At 45.5% G+C, this 9,180-nt stretch overlaps 1 protein-coding gene across 2 annotated transcripts in view; it reads right to left on the reverse strand.

The window, feature by feature from the left end:
• Positions 1–6,816, reverse strand: part of EFNA5 (ephrin A5) — a 284,450-nt gene extending 277,634 nt beyond the window's left edge. Inside the window, exon 1 of one of the 2 annotated variants that reach the window (XM_063085886.1) lies at positions 6,316–6,816. In XM_063085886.1, the coding sequence (XP_062941956.1) occupies positions 6,316–6,440 (125 nt within the window). In that variant the 5' untranslated portion in view covers positions 6,441–6,816. The remainder of the gene's footprint in view (positions 1–6,315) is intronic. The other variant, XM_063085883.1, reaches the window with a different exon arrangement.
• Positions 6,817–9,180: the final 2,364 nt, after the last annotated feature.

Consider the following 9,180-nt stretch of genomic DNA (forward strand, 5'->3'; position numbering starts at 1 on the left):
CTACTAGAATACAGTGCAGATTTCAATATGACAATAAATCTTTCAGAGTATACAATAAGGAGTACAGACTATCAAGAATACTAAGATCTAAAGAAGCTTTTTTTTACTCAAAATAATGCATAATAGTTGGTATACAGAAAAACTTGATTTTTAACTTTAAACTTAAGTGGTTTTGTGTCATTGTGCTGCCTTGTTTATGACTGACTATATTTTGAAAACATTTAAATTTTGAAAACATTTAAATTTTGAAAACAAGTTAAACAGGAAACAGATCTCCTAGTAGTGAGTAATATCCTATTCAGAAACACTGGAAGTTCACATTAATCACAAGAAACTTTTCTACAAAACAGCTCAAGACATAGGTTGACAAGCAGACTAAAATATAAATCTAATAATATAAATCAGACCATTAAAAGAGACAGTAATTTATTGATGTTTGGCTGTCTAAGACCACCATAGTAAGACAAATTATTAAAAGTGAATATTAATACCTCATTTCTTATACTCCTCTTTGAGGTTCTTAGACCTGAATATGAAGGTGTTATCTGTCACAAATCATCAAAAGGCAATTTTTTTTTTTTTTTTCTCATTTCAGAAGACTGATTTAACTAAGTTGTCCTGGGTAAGAGGGGAGAACCTTCCGCACTGTACTTAGGGAAATACAGGCTTTCTTTTCAATATGGATATTCTAATCAGGACTGCTATTTTAATAGCATGTATACTGCTTCTGAAAAGAAAATCAATAATGCAGGATCAGTCAACACAGAGTGGTTCATTACTTAAAATAAAACATCATAGCTTTTTAAGTTCTTATTGCTATGGAGGTTATTCAAGACAAATACAAAAATGAAGAGGGTTAAGTGTCACCTTTTAAAAAAATTATTACGTGAGTGATTTATACTGAAAAAAAAACAAGCAATAGAACAAATGCTACTACATACATGTAAAATTCTGTTCTTAACTTATTCGTGTTTTGTTCATTTTATATTTTAATGCTCGCTCTCTCTCTCAAAGGTAAATTCTTTTGGCATATACTTCTCCCAAGCTAGCAAAGGCCAGCACTCCTGAAGGACTAATTGTATTCATTCATTTTCTTGGCCCAGCATGAAGCTAGTAACTTGCTTGGTTCATAGCAACAGGGGAGAAAAGGAGGCGCTCATGTTTATCTGTCCCTATCCAACAGGAAACCAGGCCAGTGGACAGAATGCAATGAAATGCCCATTCAGAGGCATTCTGCAAGATTAAATGGCAAGAAATTCACGAGGTTAATTTGCCCCCGATAACTAAGTGCTTCTTCCAAACCTGATCCTCAGCCTTCAAAGGTGGAAGCTTCTACAGCTATTGATTATCAGCCATGACACACATTGCAACAAGATATTAATTCAGTGAGCCAATGGTTTAGTTAATACACTAAAATAACCTAATAGGGAGTAATGAACTACTAAAAATTGTCTCTGATACTTTTAAGGACAAGTAGTTTATTGAAGTTGGTCTCATAATGGAAATGCCAAATTAGACTACAGCCAAGTATGCCTCAAATAGCACTGATGTTCCAATCACCTAAAAAACAGTTGTTTTTCTGATAGTTTACGATAAATATATAAAATAATGCACACAATGGCTAGACCATAACATCTCAGTAGCTAACTTTGCTTTTCAAAATTCTATTGAAAACTGGCCAAAAAGCAAGAAGTGTATTTCTCTTTTACAAATTTCTAATTTAAAAAGAAGGGGAGAGGATTCACATCAGGTCTTCTATAAATGGACAAGCATAAAAACATGAGAGATAAATCTGTCATACCGTTTTATTTTATCCTGGTGTTCATATAAATTGATATAAATATCAAAATAGTGAAATTATTCCAATACATCTAATAAAGCGATACTATACATTACACTGAGGTTCAGAGTCAATAAGTTAAGATTCTAAGTAATGCCTTTTAATTGAAGGACATTTATGATGCTAACACATAAAAATATTGTTTAAAACGTTTAGAACTTCAAAATAAAGAAACTCCTTTGCACATTTGGTGATAAAACTCATTCAAAACCAAGACCAACTTCCCATCTTTCCTCACAACAAATTCTTAAACCATTTTGATTTCATTTACCTGTCAGTGAAAAAGGCACAGTGCGGGTACACTGATATACATATATCAAAGTAATGATGACTCAGGTTTTCAAAAATGAAGCAAGTGAATTTTGAAGAAGAAAAAATACCCAAGGGAATGTAATTAGAAAAAAGTTACTATTTCTCTCTACTTGGCAACATACATATAACCTGTACTGCCAGAAGGATTTGGGAGTGTTGACCTAGAATTCACATTACTTTCACAACTCCAAGATTACACGTTAACAAAACTAAATGGTGTCAATTACCTGGTACACTAGTATGAAATGCTTAATTTATAAGCCCCTAGAAGAATTAAAAATGTCCAAAGAAAACATATGTTTAGGTTAAAGTTTAATAAATCCTTGATGAATTACAGAGATATTTTTTTCCTTAAGAGAATAACCTTTTAAGTTGATGATACTCAAACCTTAACAGAAGCAAAGCACCAAGTAAGGAGAATCAGTATTCTTAAAAATGTGTTGGTTATATTTGTCACTGTATTGTTTTACTATTGCATCTATTATGCCAATCAGTGGCAGACATGTTTAATTATCCTAGTATCATTTTGGTGAATAGTCAAAAGAAGAACTATTTAAAAGATATTCTTATTGAAAGCACCAAACTGTTTATATCACACTTCAGATTAAGAAGCATATTCTTAAGAAGTATTTCTATCTTGATAAGCATGGCCACTAAAGGGGAATGTAAATGTTTTATTACTGAAAGTCTTTTAAAGTTATTTAAAAGTTCTTTACATTCTTAAAGAAATTAAGGACAGTTATATTCTTGATTTGGATTTTCATTACTCAAAGTTACTTAGTAACATTCCAGTTTAGATTTCAGCATAACATTAAAAGGGTCATTTGTATTCACATTTTAAGGTGAAACTCTAAAAGTTTTCAATTTTAGCAATACAGAAGATACATTTAGGCAAATATATATTTCTATTCAGACAGATAGCTCTCATTTGGTATTTCACAGATTTGTGCCAATTCAACACATAAAATCAATTTGGTCCACTGCCAAAGAAACAGTGGCAACTAAAAAGTTATCAGCATTTGAAAATTGATATCACTTCCCAGAAGTGAATACCTGGGAACACAGCTTCTAACAGCAAAACTATTCTGACAGCAAACAAGTTTAACATTTTTTTCCTGTGAACCTAGATCTATAGATTCTTACGGTATCAATGGAGAGGCAGTAATGAAACTCAATGCAGCAGATAAACTATCTTCTACACAAGTTACATGTAACACAAGTTACACAATAAAATACTTAATCCCTCTGAAGATATATTTATTTAATTGCAATTTTGCCTAAACATCATTTCAAACTGAATCTATTAGTATAAGCTAAAATATATTTGCATTATTTAGACACGGTATTCATTATCAGCTTAATATGTCCACTGAACTTTTCTAAGAGAAAAACAAAAAATATATTTAGGTTGCAATTAAAGTTGTCTATTTTGTTTCAAAAGACTGGAGTCTTCTGATTATATTACTGGTTTAGCAAAATCTTAACAGACAGGTTATATATAAAACCAAAAGACATGGCTAGCTTACTTTACAAAATGATAACATACATGAAAAAGAAACGTACAATGTTGAATTTATAAAATTTAGTAAACCCATGCAAATTTTCTGAACTATTCCCTCACTGTTTTCTGTGATAAACTTCATTTTTATTTTAAAATTACTTATTTTGCATTTGGTCTTTTAAAAATTATATCCAAGTTGATTTTTCTTAATGCATCAAAAAAGCACCATCTTATTCAACATTTCAGAGATAAAACTGCCTACCACTACTGTTTTTAAAATATTTTTAAAGGTAAGTTTTATCGTGATAACATACCAAGATAACTGCACCCATAAACTCCTAATAATATTAAATGTTAGAGCTGAGTCTCCTGGGGATGAGGGGGTACAGCGCTCTTTCTTTTCGACATTATTAAACTAATAATGATCAAATAGAAAGTTATTTCTGCAAACCTCCAATCACAATACTGATTTAAGAATATTCTTGGTATTTTAAAATTCTATAGATTAACTTTGTCCCGGCAGGTTCAAAGCCACCGTGGCATCTTGAGCAGAAGAGTTTTCTGCAGGCAGGGCAGATCTATTAAAAAACATGACCTGTGACAAAAATCAATGTGCTAATCTCAAACCAAACAACAGTATCAAAAGCATAAAACAAAGATAACCTAAGATAAAATGTCCTCAAACTAACTCAGACTAGCTTGACAGGTTAAGAAGGGGGGTTAATGTAGGGGTGTTGCTGGTGCTTTCTGCTTTAACCCGGAAGAATTGGAGCACCCAAGTATCCAAATAAATGAACGCTATGAGAAAGAGATCATACTGTGAAGTTAGGAATGGTAAAGAAAAGGTAACCAAGAGCAAAGTGTCCCAAATTCAACTAACCAATTTCACTGCTGCTTTATTTAACAAGGTGTTAAGTTTAGAAATATAAATTCCTCCGTTTCGTATATGCTGTCTAATAAAGCCCAAAAGGGAATAAAACGAACCAACACAATGAGACTTGCTTTTAACACCATCACAATTGGAAAGCTTGCTCTATTTGTCTTGTCAGCTTTAATAAAAGGCATCTCCCCTGGCAGGATGGCTTCTCTTTCTCTTTTCCTAATACTGGTAAGTGGCATGTCAAAGAAGAAATAGTTTTCCATGCCACCACCCACATCCATGGGACTCTTTTTTTTTTTTTTTTTTTTTTTTTTTTTTAACCAAATTTTCAGGGACGTCTCCACTTCTGCTAGTAGGTGCATTTAGGGCTTGGGCTACCTGGGTGTGACCATCCCAGAATTAGCAAGGAAGGGGGAACACCCTTTCGGTAAGGTAATCGGTGGACTGCTTGTGAAGAAACCTGCTCATCTTCATCTGAGCTGACTTTACTCAAGCGGGGAATCCCTCTCATGCCTGCATACGGAGGAAAGGCTGGCGGGAGATAGAAAGAATTGGAGGTGCCCGCCGACCCCTCTCCCCAGGGGCGCTGGACGCGCAGCAAACATAGGCTCACTCCTCGGCCTCCCGCCTCTCTCCTCCCAACTTCCACTCCAACTCAGGGAAAAACCTGTGATTTTAGGTACAACCCATACTATTTCTCTCCTAAGAGGGCACCGAGGCCAACCCACAGCTGGAAGCTGACCTCTGTCCCGAAGAAGCAGAGCCAGGTGGGCCAAACGGGGCCGACCGCTGCGCACAGGCCCGAGAGAAAGTGAGGTCTGGAGCTGCCCCGGACCGGGAGGGGTCCACCAGGCACTCTGGATAACCTCCCCAACCTCTCTTCCAGGGTCTGATAACACTGGACGTCTGCGGCTAGCCGGAGCCCAGCACGCGCGCTAGGGAGGCCCCAGTCGCCCACCTCCAGCCTCCCGCGTACCCAGCGGGCTTCGAGGACGCCTGCAAAACGGTTCCAGATAACCGCGCGCGTTCCTCCAGCTGCGCACCGCCAGGCCGCGGGCGAAGGGTTCCCACCTCCCGGCTCGGCCAACTCCAGCAGCTCGCTCCGCACACATGACGTAACCCGGCATTGGATCAAACTTTCTGACACCCTGAACTCTCTGGGGGAGGGGGTGGAATAGGTGGGAGAATCCTCTCCACTGCCGAAAGCGCCGGCCACAGACTGACTGAGGGGCCAAATGATTCCCTCTCAGTTAAGGAGGAAAATAAAAACCTAAAGCTTCCGCTTCCCAGCCCCCCTCACTTCCCCTAGTCCGTGCGCTCTCTGCGCGCACTGGGAAAAAAAGGAAAGGGAAAATTTAATAAAAATAAAAATACGACTTTGGGGGTGTTCGGCCGGTTCTCCCCGCAGTCCCTGCGCACCCACTCTGCAGGCGAGAGCTCCAGCGCTGGCATCGGGATGCCGGCTAGCCTGCCCGGACTGGGAAGCGGAGAAGTCCCGACTCCGCGGCTCCCGCCCTTTTCCCAGTCTCCCCGAGTCCCACAGAGGCAGCTGGTCTGGACAGCCCCGGGGACTCCCAGGGGCACCTGGCCTTTCCGCGTCGGCTTAACAAAGGGGTGCGAGACCGGAGCGCTTCCCGCCGACGCCTCAAGCAGTCAGCGCCCGCGATGCAGGCTCGGAGGGTGCGCGCCGCCGCCGGTGGGTGCGCTTCGATCCCCGCCGCCGCTCCTTCCGCAGAGCCGCGAGGCCCGGGTAGCTCTGGCTCCCGCCCCCCGTCGCCTTACCTGGGGTTGCTGCTGTTCCAGTAGACGGCGTAGCGGTCGGCGACGGCCTTGGACCCCGGGTCCTGGCTGAACACACACATCCAGAGCACCAGAAACACCAGCGTCAACATCTCCACGTGCAACATCACGCCTGGCCAGCGGCGGAGCCCCCGACGCGCCACTCCGGAGAGAGCGGGGATCCGGAGGGAGGGAGGGAAGGGGACAGAAAGAGAGAGCGGGCGCCAAATAAATATGAATAAATAAAAATGAAGGGGGGCGAGAAAGCAAAGTGGCGCACACCTAGGTGGGAAGGGGTAGGAGAGGGATAAGAAAAGAAGGCGGTGGAGGGCGGGTGGATAAAGACAAACTCGCACCCCCACGGGAGGGCTCAGGAGGAAAAAGGAATCACAAGATGGAGAGAAGCGTGCGTGTGTGTGGTGGCGGCGGCGAGGGCGGGGGGAAAGGTTCCAAGCTGTGTCTCGGGCGGCGGCAGGCCGGTCACCCCGGGAGAGGGAGGTGCGCGCCGGGCCGGGCGGCGGCAGCGCGGGTCGGGGCAGGCGGCGGCGCGCGCTGCACAGTCACCGGGAGTTGCGCGCCGCGGCCTCGGGGAGACATACACCGGCCCGCCGGGCCCGGCTCAGCGTCGGCGCCGCGGGCTGAGCACGGCTGCTTCGCCGCCGCCCGGGGCCCTCGCACCGAGCTCTGCTTCGCTCCAAGTTACTTTGGCGACCGGTGGGAAACTGCAGGCAGAGGGTGCCGTGTAGATAGGGGGCTATGCGTGTGTGGCTCCGGGAGTCTGAGAGCCCCCTTCCCCAGCCTCCTCGGTGCCTGAGCAGGCGACCCCCGGAAATCTCGAAGGAGTCGTAGGTTCTGCGGTACCGGGCGGTGCGCTGAGAAGGGTGGGGAACCGGAGCCGCAGAGCCAGCCCCGCCGCGTCCTGGAACTGGCTAAGCGGCAGCAGCGCTGGCGAGGAGCGGTCTTGCCTCGAAAACCACCAAGAAAAGTTTGGCTCTTCGCGTCTTCCGGCAGGTCCCCCGGAGGAGTCAGAAGGCGACCGCAGCTTAGGAGGGCACCCCGGACGATGGCCGAGCCTCGGGGATTTCTGGCGCGTGCTTTTCTTGGCCGGGTGTGGGTGCACCAGAGTGACTGAAAAGCAGAGGTTAAGAACCAGCCAGCCAGGCGGAGCTGGGATGCCCAAACCTGCAGGACGACGCCAACCCAACTGTTCGGCTGGAGAGCGGGAGGGGAAACAATCACTTTCGAATGGATCACTCCAATTCCTGGATGGGCTGATGTCAGTCTCCTCCGATCGCCTTCCGGGAGCGAGACTGAGCCCTCACACGCGGTGCCAGGAGCCCCGGGTGAGCTCTCAGAAGTGTCCCTGCGACTCCGACGAGTTCGGCCCCAGCCCCAGCAACTTGTAGAGATGCATCAATCAATTTGAAATGGGAAAAGAGAAAAAAAAGAGCGCACGAGTGAGTGGCACCTCCCCGATCCTCCCGCAGCTGCTTCTCTTTCCCTCCTTAGGCACGGCAGCAACAAGAGGTAAAAGCCACCAACCGAATCCTAAAACCCCTAACCCAGGCGGGAAAATAAATAAACTTCAGTGCAGCAGCAGCAGCAGCAGCAGCAGCACGAGAAGCACTGGAGGGATCGAAACGACTGGCGAGAAGTGGAAAGGGGTAAAAGTCAGTTTGGCAAAAGAAAAAAAAAAAAAAGAAGAGGAGAGAAAAAATGCTTTATGGGAAAAATCTCTTCGGGCACGCCCCCTCGTTAATGACCTGCGTGTAAAGCCGACAGCAGCGGCGGCCCAGCAGCAGCAGCCTCAGCCTCAGCAGAGCGCGAGGCCGCGCGCGTGAACGTGGACGTGGGCGGGGGGCTCCGCCTGGGCGTGCTGCGCTGGGCGCGGGGCGAGCGGGCGGCGAGAGCGCGGGTGTGAGCCCCGGACTGAGCAGGGGGAGGCGCCGCCAGCCAGCGCCCCGCCAGCGCTGCTGCCGCCGCCGCGGTCCGGGTCATGTGGGCTGCTTTTTTTTTTTTTTTTTTTTATTCCTTCCATGCAGTTTACTTGGAAAGAGTGGGGGGTAGCCGGAGTAGCCAGTCAGGGAACTGCCGGCTGTTTGCTTACAGATCGGGATTTTTTCCTCTCTCTTTACTCCAACCGGATTGGTTTGCTCCCCGAGAAAGAGGCGTTTTCCTAATCTCGCTTCCCCACGCCTCCTACCCCCCCACCCCCTAGCCCCACCTTCCAGAAACCTGACTAATTGAATTACTGGGAGCGCTTAGGCGCGCTCTCCTCCGCCCCAGCACGGCAGCCAAGAGTAACCCTTTGCATGCTGAATTCCGTCTGGGCTGAGGAATGAGTTGACATCTTTTTACCTGCGACTAGTGTCTTTCGATTTTAAAGGCACCATTCCCACCCTGTAGCCGGACAGCCGAAATCTGTCTCTGGGGTCCCTCAGGTGACATGAAGTCCCAGCAGAAGGGCTGGAACGGAGCCTCAGTGAATGCTTGTTCTTGTAAATCCCTGCCCGGCTCTTCACATCACACATTGCAGGGAGCTGGGTTATCTGGAAATCTGAGCCTCTCCCGTGCCTTTTAAGCCCTCTCTTCCTACCGGGGATTTAAAGATTCTCGAGCAGGAAGCAATACTTTCTGTAAAGTGATGCTCTGAAAACACGTTTTTAAAAATCGGGAAAATCGGTTTAAAGTGATTACAGTTCAGTGCGATCCTTCAACAGGGAGGAAATGAATGCGGCAGACCAGCCCGTCATAAACACCTTACACCTTTTCCATTTCAACCCCGAGACTGGTTCGCTGCCCACCCCCAAAAATAAATGCCTTGAACGAAGCCGGTGCTGGGAAGAAAGGGAGGGCCGTGGTGGGAGG

Source organism: Cynocephalus volans, chromosome 2, assembly GCF_027409185.1.
Source record: "Cynocephalus volans isolate mCynVol1 chromosome 2, mCynVol1.pri, whole genome shotgun sequence".
Classification (NCBI taxonomy): domain Eukaryota; kingdom Metazoa; phylum Chordata; class Mammalia; order Dermoptera; family Cynocephalidae; genus Cynocephalus; species Cynocephalus volans.